This window comes from Suricata suricatta, chromosome 2 (assembly GCF_006229205.1).
Source record: "Suricata suricatta isolate VVHF042 chromosome 2, meerkat_22Aug2017_6uvM2_HiC, whole genome shotgun sequence".
Lineage (NCBI taxonomy): Eukaryota > Metazoa > Chordata > Mammalia > Carnivora > Herpestidae > Suricata > Suricata suricatta.
In genome coordinates this window covers 104705280-104722578 of record NC_043701.1, presented here as the reverse complement: position 1 = coordinate 104722578, position 17299 = coordinate 104705280, and the positions used below count along the sequence as shown (strand labels likewise).

The following is a 17299-nucleotide window of genomic DNA, read 5'->3' as shown; positions in this document are numbered from 1 at the left end:
CCACCTCACCTGCCGTGGGCATATAAATAAGAAAATGAGACCTAGCATTTACTGAGACAATATCTTACTATGTTATTTTCCATTATCCAGTTTGGTGGGATTTTCCCATGCAGTGTCAGGGAGCCAAAACAAGGCTTCTCCACTCTGTTCTTCCCCCACCATGGTGGAAATGAGCGCAATCCAGTCTGACCTGACTCTGGACTCCCTAGAGGAAATAACACTGCCTTTGGCTTTTCTGACCCAAAAGTTTTAGACACGAAGAATGTCTGCACTGGATGGAGACCAAGTTCCCACCTCTTGGAGGAGGAAATAGAGATTTTGTGTTCCAGTCTTACAAGTAAGTGTTCATAATTCCCTAATGTTTGTCTCCAGTAGAGAAACACATCTAGGATGAAGAAAGTGCTTAATTACGATGCCACACCTTTCCTCTCTCATCTCAGGCCCCAGCGTACTTACAAAAACATTGTCCTGTGGTGCCTGGGTGGCTCAGTTGGTTAAGTGTCTGACTCTTGATTTGGGCTCAGGTCACGATCTCAGGGTTTGTAAGTTCAAGCCCTGTGTCAGGCTCTGCACTGACAGTGTGGAGCCTGCTTGAGATTCTCTCCCCGCACCCCACCTCTCTCTGCCCCTCCCCCACTCATGCATGCACTCTCTCTCTCTCTCTCTCTCAAAACAAATAAATTTAAAAAAAACACAGTGTCCTGTATAGGATGTTTGAGTATAATGATTGATGCTCCCCTGAAGCCAGGATAACTAGTGGTGGGAAGAAGTGGGGAAGCGGGGAGGACGCAATGCCTGACCCTGGGGGTAAGGCACCGGTGGTGGCACCAGACATCTCGAGGAAGTGATTGTACAAAGAAATAGCATAAAATCAAAGGTCAGGGCTGAGTCCGTTTCATTCTTCCAAGATCAGGATGGTGGGGCAGGGGAAGGAGAAGCTTGCATAAGGGGAGGAGACGTGTTCTGAAGCTCATGGTCCAGAAGTCAAGGCTCAGCCGGACAGACTGCGGTCTTGCCAGGGACGCCTCAGATGTTCATTGTCAAGCTGATGAACTGGGAACAAAACAGGAGAGAGAAGGAGAAGGGCTGGTTATCCCTCCACTTCCCGCCGGCCCTGCTTTGTTGACCGCGTGGCACCTCTGCCCTCCAACCGTCTTGCCTGCAAATATGGACTTCGGCTTCAACATGAAATATTAAAAGGAAATGAATTCTCAGCACTTTGTTTTTCCAGCGGTCCTGAGTTCTGAATTGGCTCAAGTCAATTCAGATGGTGAGAGAGAGAGGGAAATGTGCTTTCTTCCTGGTGAAGCGGATGGCTTTCCTGAGGCTCCTAAGACAGGGCAGTATGAAATGCCTTCTCCTCTTTGATGAGGGCCCCTCACAGTGAGGACACACGGGGTCCTCCACCCAGAGGAGGCTGCAGGCGCAGCATCCGGGGCTCTTTACAAGTGAACTGGAGGAGAAGTTGCATGCAGTTCCTTCTCATCTCCGCCATCTTGCCCCTGCCTCCTCCCTCCCGCTTTCCTATCACAGCGCAGTGACTTGTGGGACATTGTTTTTTCTCCTCTCTGCCACTCTTCCTGGGCACAGCACATGCCAAGGCCAGACTCAGGGAAGGCAGCTGGCTGAAGGACGATGCACAGGCTCTTTTAACTGTGCGTGGGGCCACCCCTGGCAGGGAAGAATCCATCATTACCTAGGTGGATGGGAAAAGGCGCTCCCAACTATGACTCTTGAACTTGGTCACATATTGGACTCATTGGGGAATTTAAAAAGTATCAATGCTTCAGGGTGCCTGGGTGGTTCAGTCAGTTAAGCATCTGACTCTTGATTTCAGCTCAGGTCACGGTCCTAGGGCTATGGAATGGAGCCCTGCCTCAGATGCTGTGCTGAGAATGGAACCTACTTAAGGTTCTTTTTCCCTCTCCCTCTGCCTGTCTCCCATTCTCTCTCTCTCTCTCTTAAAAAAAAAAAAAATCAATGCTTGTGCTCCACCCCAAGAGATTTGGGCTTATTTGGTCTGGGTCACTGCCAGGCCATTGGGGTTTTTAAATCTCCCAGGTAATGCTAATGTGTAGCCTGAGTGGAGGATGGCGGGCTTGAAGGGAGAGAGAGGGAGGGAGAAGACTCAAAGATTTGTCCTGCTGTCTTGGAGATGGACAACAGGGGTGGGGGAGGGGCCGGGAGCTGAACCAGATGACTTGGGCTTGCTGCGGGGAGGGGGGACAGGAGAGGGGGCGTGTTCCAGCCCCCACACACATGTGGACACTTGGTTTGGAAGTGACATCTTGACTCTGAGGCAGTGGAACCCTTCCACCATGCTTCCGGTACTTTGAGGCCTTTGGCTAAGAGGGTATTGAGTACCACACCTGCCCATTCTCCCCCTGCACTGGGGATGGGGGGCAGCTGTCCTTTCCCCATGCTTCATAGTATCCAAACCTTGATGAAACTGAGAAATCTGCCTTATTTTTGTAAATGACCAGTTTGAGTATGCCCATCTTTCTTTGGAGTCTCCAGGCTGTTTTATGCAGTTATATTGTTTCATACAATCAGAGGAGTTATATTTATTGTGTAGTGTGCGCTGAAGGTTAAAGAGAATACTAGAAAAGGAAAACGTCCAGTTTCATTCCTCAGGGAAATTACAATGTATCCAGGGATCTGAGACACTGTCAGAGAACACCGGTAATGAGCCGATGCAATAAATGGCCAAATTATATGATATTTGTAGAAACCAAACTTTTGATGTAAGAGCAAGGCATTGATCTCTCTGCAAATGGGGACACTGAGGCACAGAGCAGGTGACTTGACCAAAAGCAAAGCACAGCCCACACTGCCATCAACCTCTTTATCTTGATAGTCAGTAAAATGGAACCCAAATCCAAAGTGGCTATTGAATTGGGAAATGAGCCAGCGTTTGCTGTGTGAATGTGAAAGGGGGTGAGGAGGAGAAAGAGCCCAGGAAGGGAAGGAGACACGGCTGCTGCCTTTGCTACCATTAAGTCCAAGGGAAAGCAGAGCTGCACAGGGAGACACGGGGAGAGAAAGGAAAATCATGGGAAATAAAACTCCTGGGCCCCATGGAAGGGAAGCGTTCCATAATTTCCTCCCTCCCTGCCTTGGGGCAGAATGACTAAGCAGGATTCGCAAACCTTATGTGTAGGAATCACCGTGGATCCTGATCAAATAAGATCTGATTCAGCAGGTCTGGCGTGGGGCTTGGTGCTCTGCTTGTTTGTGTGACTTTTAAATTGTATCTATTTTATTGACATATAACTGACACTGAGCACTGTGTGAGTGTAGGATGTGCAACTTGTTGATTTGATACATTTGTATGTTGCAGTGTGATTACCAAGGTGGCATTAGCTAACATTTCTTTCAGGTCATGTAATTAACATGTCTTTTCTGTGGCAAGAATAATTAAGATGGTGTCTCTTAGCAACCCTAGGGCTTAGGACAGTGCTGTGGACTGTTGTCACCACGTGGCACTCTGCATTTCTAACAAGCTTCCCTAGGGGATGCCCACGCTGTTGGTCTGTAGACCACACTCTGGGCAGAGGGGAGAGGACTGTCTACACCTGGGATGCCTCTTCCGAGCCTCTGAAACTCTGATCCGCGCTCTGCCCTCCACCGCTTTTGCTGTGGTTAGCCCCTGTAACTGGCACAAGGTGTGTCTTTCTCATGGTTTTTGAGTGTGTTCATACACTCACACACGCGCACACACACCCCTAGATCATGAGACCCGTAGGACAGCAATGAGCAAGGGGAGTGAACAGACTGGAGGCTAGAAGGTAGCAGAATGAGGAGCCCATATGGCAGGAGGAAGAGAAGGCAGGGTTTGCTGGCTCACTCTGTTCAGGTGATTAAGCTCTTTATGCCTCAGTTTCCACTTCTGCAAAATGAGGCTGCTATTAATCCTTAGCTCACAGGGCTGTCGTAATGCTTGCATGGACTACTAACCGGGGAGCACCTAGAAAATATTAGCAATGTCACTGTGGTCACTGTCCCGTGGGTCAATGTGCATGCACTTGGCGTTCAGTCGCGCGTGTTTACGCAGCAGGGGCTCTGCCTTGCCCTGGCCCGGGTCCTACCTCGTTTATGTTGAGATGAACGCACTCTGTGTTCTTCGTGCTGAGCGCCTGGAACACCCCTAGTGGGAGAGACGTGAGAGCGGCATCATTCAGGGGACAGTGCTTTCAACAGGTTTAATGATTTCCCCTGACCTTGGGGCCTGTGGGCAGCTGGCGGAGGAGCTGCTCCACCTGGTGGTTAGTGTGGGGCTTTTAGAACAGCAGGCCAGACTCAGGCTGGCTCCACTGGGCTCTCTCTCGCGTGGTGGGGGCTCTTGAACTGGGGCGGTGGAGCTGGTGGCCTTACCACTGGGTGGCACATGCTATAATCTGCAGTGTGCCGGTCAGGTGGCCAGCTCCTTGGCCCCAAACATCTCCCCTCTGTTAAATTTTGGGGAGCTACAGATCCCTTGCAATTCTCCATAGAGAATAAACACACGTACATAAAGTTTGGCATGACTCTGAACGCTGTTCAGTCTCTGCGAGCCCCTTCTGAGGAGATGCGGCCCCCAGGCTCCCGCTCCTGGGAGTAGGAGTAGGACAAGGGGCCGGCTAAGCTGGATGCCACGGCTATGTACTGAAGAGCCTGGAAGTTACTTGCCTCTCTGGGCCTCAGTCTCCCCATCTTAGTCAAAGTGGCCAAGCCAGTCAACCCCGGCTTCCCCTGAGAGTCTCCCCGGAGCTTAAAAGATACACACAAAGGGGGAAGGCGGGTGTCCTAGACCAAAACGGACAGGGCCCAACAGCTCAGTGCAGCGGGTAAGTCGCGACAGGCACGCCGGACGTGGAGACGGCCGGGGAAAGCTGAGCAGAGGCCAGGCCTTAGACGAGGCTGGGGGCTTACCGAGGGCCTGCCTGTCAGAGACATTTACAGCTGGAAGAGCTGAATTTCTGAGCTCTGTTATTAACTAATTCAGGCAAAAAGTGTGTGTTAGAAGAACATATGAAAGATTAGCAGGATGATCATTGTTGAGGCTGCTGTAAAAATCCCTATAAATATAAATACTGACGCTACATGTCACACCCTGGGTTCTATTCAACTGGCCTCCTGTACAGCCCGGTCCTCACAGGACGTTATTTTTTCTTATAGCCCCCTTCTCCTACTGTGCCCATTCCCCCCACCCCAACCCCCAAGTCATCAAAAAAATGTTGAAGCTCCCCTGGGGGTTTGCAGCCTGTGGCAAAGTTTGGGAACACTGGTGCAGGGCACATGGGACTGATGCTTATTCTTTATACTTAACGTATGATCATAAATTCCTAGAATAAAAAGTTTAAATGGTCCTGGGGCAAAACCCTAGCTTTGATATTTTAGAAAATTCTCCAGGTGGTGAATCTAACGTAAGGATCCCAGAGTAGATGGTGTTCAGCCTCAAGTAACTTCCCTTTAAAATTCCTCCATTGTAAGAACACAACGGGCACCCCCTGCTGGGAAGGATCAGCTGAGGGGACTCAGAAAGAACTGGGGCAGCTGAGAGAAGAGAAGCCACCAAGTCTCATTATTTCTAGGTGGGTTTTGGTCACTGAGTAATTGTAGTAAGTGGCGATCTTTCAGGAGGTGCCCTTCCTAAAATGCACCTCTTCTCAGCTACTGGTGGCCTCCTAGAGAAAGCCCCACCTCCCGGCTTGGCGTACAAGGCCAAGGACCTGCTTGCTTCTCTCGGATCACCACGATCAGCCAGCACAGGTGCGGTGCATGTTCCCTAAGCCAGGCCCTCCCAGGGATGGCGGCCTGGGGGAGAGGGGTTTCAGCGGGTAATCACATGTGACCTAAATGGCACAAAGGAAGCAGAGGGCGGAGCCCCAGCGCCCTTGAACCGAGGAGCACGGACCCTACCTTGGCTTAACGAGTGCCTTGAGGTCACATAAGCAAACATCCTTTAGAAAACGTCAAGCAGGACGGGTCCATAATCTGTGGGGCCCAGTGCAAAATGAAAATGCGGGGCCCCCTGTACGAAAATGATTAAGATTCAAGATGCCAACGCCAAAGTGTTAAACCAAGAGCAGGCATCCTCAGGGGTGCTGGGCCCTGTGCACCAGCACATTTTGCTCCCCTCCCCCAACCCTGGCAGCCACCCCAGGGCTGGGTTACAGGCCCGGGATGTGTTTCATTCAGCTTCAACTTTGTGACAGTGTGACAGGAAACCGTGAGCTCTAAGGACCCCTGCACATAACCCCTTGGGGTAACAACTCTTGTCTGGGGTAACTGGGTCAGTGTTTGGAGCTTACAAGACACAAAGGTAGGAGGGCGGGAGGGGGAGCGGAGGGGAAGAAGAAGGAGTGAGACTCCGCTGATTCTTTGTGCGGTGACGGCTTTGATCCCAGATGGGGCCTTTCCTCAGACAAGAGGCAGGAGCCCCCCCCCGCCCCCCGCCGTGTCCCCGTCCTCCCACAAGGGCACTGTGAACACGCATGAGGATAATGGCTCTTAGACAGCGCAGGGGCCCAGCAGAAGCATGGTGGGCCCGGAACCCACAGGTCGTGGATGAGAAGATTCTCCACTTGGCAGCACGGAAGACCCCCACCCCACCCCTCCGCTGGCACAGAGGTCACACGATGGCGGCTGTCTGAGGCCTATTCTTGCCAGGATTTCTGGAAGGCGGTCTCTCACCAGCTCCTGGAGGGGAGCCCAGGGGGCGCAGACCCCCTCCTGGGGCCCAAAGGCCGCAGCCCCGCCACCGACACTCACGGCTTGCGTTCTCCAGTCGGACCAGGCAGTTGAGAAAGTCATCGAAGCCCAACTGGAGCTCCGCGTCCGCGTACCTGAGGACAATCAGCTGCAGGAGGTGGCGGCTTAGCTGGAAGCCTGCGGAAGAGTGAGGAGACCCAGCCCGTCAAGGCTGGGCCCGTGGGCACACCTTTGAGAAGCGCCCAGTGCTCTGTCCGCAAAGTGCAGGTTCCCAGGCCCAGCGGGGGCTGCCGTCTTCAGACAGTGTGTGTCTACACTAGCTGACAATGTTTCTGGATGTTTGGCTTACCCAGAAGGGAACCCTATTACAAGCTCTGGAGGGCCCCGGGGAGGCTGTGAGGCGCGCTCTGTGAGAAACACCACGCAGCTTGGTGCTACAGTGGCCTCAAAGCCATGGCAGGGTGCCAAGGACAGCAGCGCCCCAGGCACTCAGACCGCCCTGGCAGGGAGTGCCACCCTGAGGGAGGGTGACAGACACCCGCTGGATCCCGTCCTTTGTGTACGGAGCTGGTGGAAGTTATGACTGAATCATCTGGTTGGGATTCAGTCTGCTCGGGATAAAGCTGGGCAGAGGGCGGCAGGTGGCCGAGCAGCTGTGAGCACCCCCCTGACCCCCAGCCCTGGGATCCGGCTCGCCTTGCCTCGTCCATGATAGTCACCACCAGAAAGTAGCAATGAGAAATTTGGAAGCATCACTGCCTCCCATCAAAGGGTCACATGTGCCCCTGCTTGGCCAGGAAGCTTGGCCAGAGGCTGAGAGAGGGGGTGAGGCCAAGTTCAGCCCTAGTGGGTACATTTTAAAGACTCCAATATTGCACAGTAGTTTAAAACACAGGTCCTGGTGTGAGTGAGTGCGTCCTGAGCCCGAGGCGCCACTAACAGGGCTGTGCTCTTAAAAAGCCTGAACTCAGGTTAAAGACCAGCCACCCTCTAGGGCATGAGAAGCAAATGGCTTCTAGTGTCTTCTAGGCTTTTCTTTACCTGCGGCTTTCAGGGCGTTCCGCAGCTCATAGGAGGACATGGTACCAGACTTGTCAGCATCAAACTGAAGGAACAGATTCTGCGGGGAGGACAGAGGCATTGAGACGCAGAGGCACCCGGAGGCGCCTTGGAGGGTGACCCCCAGCACTGGAAGAGACTCCTCCCAGGGCGAGGCCTTCAAAGAGGTTTTGGTGAGGTTTTGGTTTTCCTTTTCATCCTGGGTGCCAGCACTGTGGTGCTTCTGGAAGCGTCAGAAGTGAACTTGGGAATGAGAATTCCATCATGATGATTTCCCTTCTGCCCTTTCCTGGCCGGCAGCACCTTGACCATTTAAAATCCCCTCCTGCTCTGGGCTCCCCAGGCCCCGGGTGGGTTACGTACTGTCCACTTCTTCAGCTGGTCCCAGAACACTTTGAACTCCCTGAACTCCAGCTTCCCGTTGCCGTTGGCCTGTGCCGAGAGCGTTAAGGAAGGAAGGAAAGAAGGCAGGCAAGCAAGCTGGGATTCAGTCCAAGGGGCCTCAGAGGACTCCAGAGATGGAGGGGGAAGGGGCTGGCCTGGGGGACCAGGGACATAGATCCAGAGCTCTAGGGAGGCAGCTTAGCTACAAACCATGCATCTCTGAAGAATGAAAATGGCAGGGGTGAGATGAGAGAGGGCACTGGAAGACTTGAAGAAGCACATTATTAAAAAAAACCCAACCCTTTAGGGGCACCTGGGGGGCTCAGTCGGTTAAGCAACCGACTTTGGCTCAGGTCATGAACTTGCGTTTTATGAGTTTGAGCCCTGCATTGGGCTCTCTGCTGTCAGCACAGAGCCTGCTATGGATCCTGTGTCCCCCCTCACCCCCTCCACTCCCCCCCAGCTCATGCTCTCTCTCTCTCAAAAAAATAAAATAAAATAAACATTAAAAAAATAAAGAAAACCCTTGTATTCTCTTAGATGGGGCCCCAAAGTGGTAGCAAGATCCCCAAGTCCCTTCAAAACCTTCCCCCCCACTGGCCAATCTGTGCCTCTCGATTCAGTTCCAGTTCTAGGGGCTGCCCAGTGTAGAGTTGTTCTCGGAGGAGACGCCTGTCCTACCCGTGAAGGTGCCGCATTCTAGAAAGGTCTGACCTGGAGCAAAACACAGCTATTTCTGCCCTTGGATTTGGAAGGATACGTCCATTAGAGAAATGATGTTTTTACAGGAAATCAGGCTCAGCTTCTTGAATTTGATGTCCTTTTCTGAAATCACACACAAAAGCAGAATTCATCAGAATTCCCGGCTGCTGGAAGGCCCACAGTGTGGTCAGATCCAGGGCTGGTGAGGGGGACATGTGGTCACTCCCAGGATGATGGCAAGAGTGGAAACTGACAGGGCCTTTTGTGAGGAAAATTTGCGAACTATAAAAAAAATGCCTTAAAAATGGAAATATCTTTCCATTCTTTATCCTAGTTTTAAGAATTCCAAGCAAAGAATTACAAATTAAAAATTTTTCTCATTTGGTTATTAATAATGGCAAACACTTAGAAATGATGGAAATGCCCAATGGAAGAGTAGGGGCAATAGGTTAGGTTATGGGTGTATGACGGATTATTACAGTCTTTAAGAATCGTGTTTTTGAAGCATATATAATGACCTGGAAAAACCCTCATGAAAAGTTTAAAAGACAGGATTTTAAAACATTTTTTAAATGTTTATTTATTATTGAGACAGAGAGGAACAGGGCATGAGTAGAGGAAGAGCAGAGCGAGGGAGACACAGAATCAGAAGCAGGCTCCAGGCTCTGAGCTGTCAGCACAGGCGCTGACGCGGAGCTCGAACCCACGAACCATGAGATCATGACCTGAGCCAAAGTCGGACACTTAACTGACTGAGCCCCCCAGGCGCCCCTAAAAGGCAGGATTTTAAATCACTGAAGAAAGGGACACCTGGGTGGTTCAGCAGGTTAAGCAGCTGACTCCTGATTTGGGCTCAGGTCATGATTCCAGGGGGGTGGGATGAAGCTTATGTCAGGCTGTGTGCTGAGCATGAAGCCTGCCTGGGATTCTCTCTCTCTCTTTCTCTCTTTCAAAAGGAAATAAACATAAAAAAAACAAACAAATAAAAGCTACATCTGTAATTTAATGCCAGTTATGTGTGTGCACACATATCCACACACCGAGAGACACACACAGACGACACATACCATACACATACATGACGACACACACACACATCCTAATGGTGGTTATTTATGGGCAGTTAGATTATTGGTGGCTTTTGTCTTTGTCTCAAGGCTTTTCTGAATATTTTAGAATTTTCTCCCATAACTGGCATCATTTTTGTAGTCAGGAAATAACGTCTACCTAAAGTCAGCCCTGGAGAGCAGGGAGCCTGGACGAGCTGGAGGAGAGGCAGGTGGCATATGTCACACACAGGTCACACACGTCCCCTCCAGAGGAGCCCTGGGGTCCCTGATGGGTGGCGGCTCTGAGCACTTACTCTTTTCCAGCACAGCATTTAAAACATATTCCAGTTTCTCTGCGGTCACCTCCATGTCCTGTGGAAGACAATTGCTTTTGATGGCTCGTCGCTCCTTTGTTAATGGCTTCTAGTTCTGAGCTTGCTTTGGCTCAAGCAGTAGCCCGGCCCTCATGGACCCTGCCACAGGCCCTTGTGCCCCTGTCGTGAGTGACTGCAGCCCGCTGAGCTTCTCAGGGACTCATGCCCAACCCAGACAGGATGGGAAGGCTGGGCCCTGTAAGGCGAGCTTCCCCACTGAGTTCAAGTTCCCCAGGTGCTTATGTCAGAGCACATCTGTGCACTGGGAGCTCACTCCAGGGACCACTGCAATCAGAAGACCGGGTGGGTATCCCATGGATTCATTTCAGAACCACTGATCTAAGGCCATCTGCTCAATGCACTAAGTCTCAGCATCGAGGGCACTTGGACGCTGGCTAGAGATGTGGAGTTCCAGCCCCACCCCTGATCTCCTGGAGAGGAAATCTGCATTTTCCCAGGATGCTCAGGCAATGTGTCTGGTCATGACTGAGCAGCGCGGACTTAAGGCTCCTTTGGTCCAGGGTTTTGAACCAGCATGTGAAATAATCACCTGTGATGTTATTTCCACACATGCCTGCCCACCCTGGAGCTTTGGAGGCCTGGGGAACAGGGTTTGGGGTGTTCAGCCCCACAAGAGAATTGCTGATGTAGTCCAAGCCCCCACTGAACAAAGGAGGCCGGAGAAATGGAACCATGAGCTCAAGTCTTGGGGCCAGTCCGCAGAAGAGCAGGACTGGCGCCCACGAGCTGAATTCTATCTAGCAGGTGCTTTTTGGTTGTAAATAAAGTTTGGAAGAATTTCCTGCAACATTTCTCATTTCTCTCCCTTTCAACCAGGATTTGCATTTCCAGCAACTTCCGTCCCTCCTAAGCTGGGAGGAGGCGTTCACCCAGGCCTGTCCTCTGGATGGCATCAGATGCCGGAAGTTAACCATTCACTCCCTCCCCACCTGGGCATTCAGCCCCGGAAGGAGAACTTTGCCTGCACGGTCTGCACTTTTCTCTCCAGACAGCTGTCCCCAAGTCTTCCCGACCTCCTGTTTATTACACTGCCCCAAATCCCACTGTTGGGGCTTCAACCCCAGGTGGAGGTGTCACATGGGTGTCAGGATTCAGGAGCCCCATTGAGGCAGGAAGCTGATGTAGTCATTAGCACCTGCCATGAAATGGTTAATTCTATTTATGGTTACCAGGGAACACAGGTGGGGCAGTTTCTAGAACAGAGGAGATGGGGCCAGGAGATACCAGGGCCCCCAACAAACAAGCTGGCTCCTCAGGGGACAGGAATGGGGTCAGAAAGCAGGAGGTGAGGGACGGGTCCTCTCCTTCCCAATGGTGGGGCCTGGCCCACACTGCAAAACCTGGCCCCGCTGCTGATGTCACTGGACAGAAATCATGCTTCTATTGTAATGGTGACTTCACCGGACAACACCACCCTCCCCCAGAGCAGAGAGAATGTTTTAAAGGCAGTGGTCTATGGGTCAAGTTCAATGAGCCACCTTTTCAAAGCTTTCTCTAGCCTTTCACAGAAAGCCTCTGGGCCGGGCTGAGCTCCTTTGGGTGCTATTGCCTCATCAACAGTGGCAGACTGGTGTGAGGGGTGGGTGCGGTGGAGGAGGTGGTCCTGGGAGCCTCCCAAATAATCGGGGCTTGCCTCATGTTGGGATGAGGTCCCCTAGGCCTTGGGAAGTGTTGCAGACAAGCACCTCACTGCATCCCTGGGGTGGAGGAGACCAGGCCGCTGGGCTCTGCAGGGGATCAAGGTCACGTGCAGCTCGAAGCCAGCCCTACCTCACCGGCAACTCGTTCAAACAAGGCCCGGAACTGCAGTTCCTCCTCTGTCTCCTGGCCAGCTGGAGTCGGCTTTGGGGGCTAAAAAGCAACCAGAGGAACTCACATTGGACCCCACAAAAAAGAAACTTGGCATTTGCCTTCCGAAGAAATAGCAAGAAATAAACAGAGGCCCGCCATGGAGACGGTGTGGCCCCCGTGGAAGAGGCCGGGACTTCATTGCTGTTTAGCGGGGGGCACCGCCAGAACTGGCCTTGGCCGGCAGCATTAAGAACGGCAGCCTGATGCCTTGTGACGGCTCTTCAGAGGGAAGGTCTGGAAGGACTCATTAGTGGGACCTCACCGATGATAAGAGTGACAAAGGAGGCCAGAATCCAGACCGAGTTGGGGTCCCGGCCACGGTGGTCAGGGCTCCCCGCACCTCCTCTGTCTGAGCCTCACCACTCTTGACCGTAATTCCTCGCATGGAAAGAGCTCACTAGATGTTTTGGGTGTTTTGTCTTGTGCAGATCTGAGCTGACTTAGAAAGTGCCAGACTGTTCGGGCTATACATCAATACCTCTCGAAAGTCTCATAGACCTTGCACAAGTGTAAACCTGCCCCTTCCCCCTCCCAACACATGTATCAGGAAGAAGTAACATGTTGCTCTAAGTCCACTGTAAACGAATCTACTGGCTGCTCTCATTTTCTTCTTATTGATTATTTTTCTTAACTTGAATGCACTTTATAGATACTTCATTCCCTTTGGAATCAGAGGCTGCCTCCCAGGGAACAGAGTGAGTTGGTAGCACAGAGAAAGATCGCTCCAAACAGAGCTTTCTTCTGGGCACTTACCTCCTCCCCACGCCTGGTCCTGGTGGAATATGAAAGACTTAGCCTGTTCTCCAGGGGGTTAGAATCAGGCGCTTACCTGATTGCCAGTAAGCCATTCCCCAAACTCCAAAGTTCTGAATGACACTGGGACTGAAGAAAGCTTTCAGAACAGTCACTCAGTCCCACCCTACAGAGTAACGTAAAGGCTCACCTCGTGAAGGTCAATGTTCACATCTCCATCCATGTCTCTGTGGGGAAGGGGCAGAAAATACGCTGGCTCATTTGTGGATTAACTTCCTCCCTAGGATCTGCAGCTCTAATGGGGGCCCAGAGGGTTTGGAAGGTTCTGGTCCATTGAAGCCCTTCTTCTTCCATGATGTTTACATTTCCCAGGGTCGGCAGACACCCTTCCTTGACCTTTCTCTCTCTTCTCTGTCACTCAGACCCTGCCCAGCAGGAAAATGAGACAGAGGCAGTGCAGCCATCAACCAAGGAGATCTTGTAAATTCTGGACTTCGAGAAGTGAAAGAACCTACCAGCTATCACTGCCTGTTTCCTGGATGTGCGTTAACAGGAATATTTAGGAAGTGGTTTGTAGGCTAGCAGAGCCCTGGAGGACCCAGGAGCCAGGCACTTTGCTTACACCCATGAGCTCTACATCCCCAAAGAAGATTCAGTTGCCTGGACACGGTCATTTGGTCTACAGAGGTTTATTTCTAGGGGAATTGGAAAAGACTGTAGAGCAAGTTGAGTCAGAACCAGAAATTTCCCCAGAAGCTTGATCCTTTATCTCTGGCCCTTACCAAGGCTATAAATCCCTGCTCCCTCTATGGGTGTCAGAAGTGGGGTGTATGTGTGTATGTGCTTATGTTTGAGGAAAAAAGTAAAAATAATGGTAACGTTCATTTTGCTGTCCACATCTTTAGGGGGACCTGTACTGTTTGGAAAGCAATAATATTGAGAGGAGGAGTGGGCTTCAGCTTTTGGTGATCCTAAACCATTTGGAAGAATCCAATCTTATAGTGTAAACTTGAAGCATCCCCCAGAAAAACTGCTAAAAATTTAAAGAGAATACCAATAATCAAACATTAAAATGGAGCCAGATTAGGGGGCGCCCAGATCTGGCCACTGCCGGCAGCATTAGGAACCTTGTGAAGGTTCTTCAGAGGGAGCGTCTGGAAGGACTAATTAGTGGGACTTTGCAGATAAGAGTGACAAAGGAGGCCAGAATCCTGACAGAGTTGGGGTCCCGACAATCCTCTGGGCATGCACAACTGAACCCTTTCAGAACTTCTTAAATTCTTTAGGATCCTCTCAAGAGGACGTAGCCAGTGGAAGTAGACCTTAATGTGGTTCTTTAGTTACTGAGCTACAGAGCCGGTGTTATGCTTGTGATGGAAGCAACTAGAGTACTTCATTTGGAGGCGCCTGGGGAGCTCACTCCGGTAAGCATCTGACTTTGGCTTAGATCATAATCACATGGTTCATTAGTTTGAGCTCTGCATCAGGGTCTGTGCTAATGGCTCAGAGCCTGGAGCCTGCCGTGGATTCTGTGTCTCCTTCTCTCTTTCTGCCCCTCCCATGGACATATTTTGTCTCACTCTCTCAAAAATAAATAAACATGAGCTACCGAGAGTGGCACTGGGCAGAGCTGTGTGCCAGGCAAGAGCTCTGAGACCCATGGGCTGGCACTCCAGGAGGGGGAGGAGGGAGTTCTATACTTCCCACCCACATCTCTCAAGCAAAGAAGGGTTGAAGCCAAAGGACTCTGAACCACAAGAGTCTGGGAGGAAAAGAGACCGAGTCCACTACGAAGACAGCCTCATAGGGCTACCTCAAGAAATAAGCCAAAGTACACATGGTGGAGAGTGCCAAATATCACTATGAGTAGGGAAATAAAATAACCAAATTCAAAACAAGCGAGACCAAGGAACACCATTAAAAGAACATTTCCTAAATGGACAGACCCTGGACAATCTATGAGCCTTCTTTAATATAGCAGTACTCACAGGTGCAGAGTGCATAACAAGCTTTTAAAACATACAAGAGACAGAAAACTAGCCAAGATGATGAAATGGAAAAACTCTACTCAAAAGAAATTCCAGGAAGAAGTGACAGCTAAAGAATTGGTCAAAACAGATATAAGCAACATAACTGACCAAGAATTTAGAACAATAGTCATAAAATTAATCGCTAGGCTTGAAAAAGGCATGGAAGACACAAGAGACACTATTGCTACAAAGATTATGGACTTTAAAAATGGTCGTGATGAATTTAAAAATGCTATAAATGAGGTGCAAATAAAATGGAAGCGGTCACTGTACAGATTGAAGAGGCAGAGAGGAGAATAGGTGAATTAGAAGGCACAGTTTTAGAAAAAGAGGAAGCTGAGAAAAAGAGAGACAAAAATAAATAAACATGAAAAAATAAAGTTAAAGCACTTTGTTCAGGGCAAGCGTGAGTGTGGACATAACTCGGGTATGTGTGAATCTTCTATGAATGCCCAGGACTCTGATCTGCCCCCACTGCTGGGGCAGGGAACATACAGTGTGAGATGGGCACAGCCTGGCTCTCCCTCTCCTGTTATGGCTGTCCATAAACTTGTCAATTGTCACACCTCTCATATGGGTGCTTTTGTGTAAAAAGATACTGGGAGATTTCTCCTCAGTTTGTACTAGCATCTGGGAGAACAACTCTCCAGCAGAATTTTTAAAAATTTAAGATTGTATTGCTTCTATGCAGCTGACAAGAAAGAATCACGCCTTTTGGAATCAGCTTGGGAAACCCAGGAAGCCTTGAGAACTGGGAGATTCTCAATGACCGCCACCAATCCAACTCTATCCCACTACACAGAAGATAAAACTGGAGGCCATGAAGTCACCACTGACTCCATCTTGTTCTCTCAGGTCGGTCCTTGGTTGGGGATGGATCTATAGCTCAAATACAGAATTCTCTGTGATCCCTAGAATGTCTCTATTGGGAAAAGAAGTGGACGCTTGCATCTTGAACCATTGTTTTTCCTCTGTCACAGAGCAACTGATGGTGAAAGAGCAGCAACGGGACATTTTTTCATAGAGGTACCTGATATAATATAATTTTGCTAAGACGCTGCAAAGGGGAGGTGGCAGAAAGTCGGGTATATAAAATGGAAGGCAGACTGTTGTAAAGTAAGCACTTGACCATTGGCTTTGTTGATTGTAATGTAAGTGCCTGACATGCTTTTGACTGTCAAGGCATCCGTTTCAAAGACACCCATCTCAAACTATACAGCTAGATACAAAGACCAGCCACCCCACCCATAAAGTTCCCTCTTCTGTTTTTTTTTTTTAAGAAAGCTCTGGTAGACCATTTGACCCACTGCTTGCTTTTCCTTCAAGCATTTTAATTCACCAATAGTGATTCTTTTGAAACTCTAGGCTCCTGTTCTTGACCTCAATAAAGGGAGAGCCCCAAGCCCATGGGCTCACTCTCTCTCTCTCTCTCTCTCTCTCTCTCTCTCTCTCTCTCTCTCTCTCTCCTCTCTCTAGTCAAGACATCACTGTGTGGCTCCAGGTGTTCTGTGTACTCCCCAGAACCTGTAATTAATAAACCTTGTCATTTCCAAGTTCCCTGGGTCATTGCTAAGATGCGTCTGGCCTCAATGTTGGCTCTGGCTGGGGAACCATCTGTGGGGGCTCACCACAGGTAGTACAGGCCCAGATGAGTGCCCTCGGGTGTTCCTAGCTGATGGCATCGCTGTCCCTAGGCTGAGACCAATGACCCCCAAACAATTTGGCAATATTTATCAATTGACGATGAAAGAACAAGTCATTCTAGAAACTTTTTAGAAATAGCAGGTCACTGTAATAGCCACCCTCCTTCACTCTGTTCAGAAAGAAGTCCTAGCATTTCTAAATGTGGGTCCTCCAGAAGCTTCTTGAGCATACGGCCTGGAAACTGAAGGGCTCCACCCGAGAGGGTCTGGTGAGCATGATTCTGGAAGTGGTTGGAGAGAGCAACTTTTCAGTGGCTTGTTTGAGGGAAGGAAGGAGCAGAACCGACATGGAAATGCATTCCACTTTGCAAATGGGTTAAGAGACCTTCCTGCCTGCTTTCTCAGGTGGGTCATTGGAGAAGGGCAGAAAGGGTCAAAGCTCCAACAGTCCCCTGGTGACTTCTGGGGACTGAGCCACTAAATGAAAGAGGGATTCTTGAACCTCTTACTCACTGGGTGATAATTTTCTTCTCCGTAAAGATCCTCAGGCAGAAATCAGCTTCCTGATGGGGCTCAAAAGTGCTGGGAATCAGGATGTACTCCCCTGGGGGCAGCTGGAAGCGGTCTGAGACTTCTCTCAGGTTGATGAACGTTTTGCTTCTGGCCTGGGAAGCGTGGTACTTGAAGAAGTCTTTGTTCAGGTGTTCATCTTTGCTGGGGCTCTGCAATGGGAATGTAAG

General features: G+C 50.3%; 1 protein-coding gene across 1 annotated transcript in view; it reads right to left on the bottom strand.

Annotated features, from left to right (window-relative positions):
• Positions 1–699: 699 nt before the first annotated feature.
• The window catches only part of CAPN9 (calpain 9), a 43950-nt gene continuing 27350 nt past the window's right edge, over positions 700–17299 (bottom strand). The window contains exons 9-18 of the mRNA XM_029919346.1: positions 17073–17285; positions 13077–13113; positions 12053–12133; positions 10202–10259; positions 8897–8961; positions 8116–8184; positions 7735–7813; positions 6754–6870; positions 4089–4147; positions 700–1053 (exon numbers count right to left, since the gene is read on the bottom strand). Coding sequence (XP_029775206.1) covers positions 1027–1053; positions 4089–4147; positions 6754–6870; positions 7735–7813; positions 8116–8184; positions 8897–8961; positions 10202–10259; positions 12053–12133; positions 13077–13113; positions 17073–17285 — 805 coding nt within the window. The 3' untranslated portion in view covers positions 700–1026. The remainder of the gene's footprint in view (positions 1054–4088; positions 4148–6753; positions 6871–7734; positions 7814–8115; positions 8185–8896; positions 8962–10201; positions 10260–12052; positions 12134–13076; positions 13114–17072; positions 17286–17299) is intronic.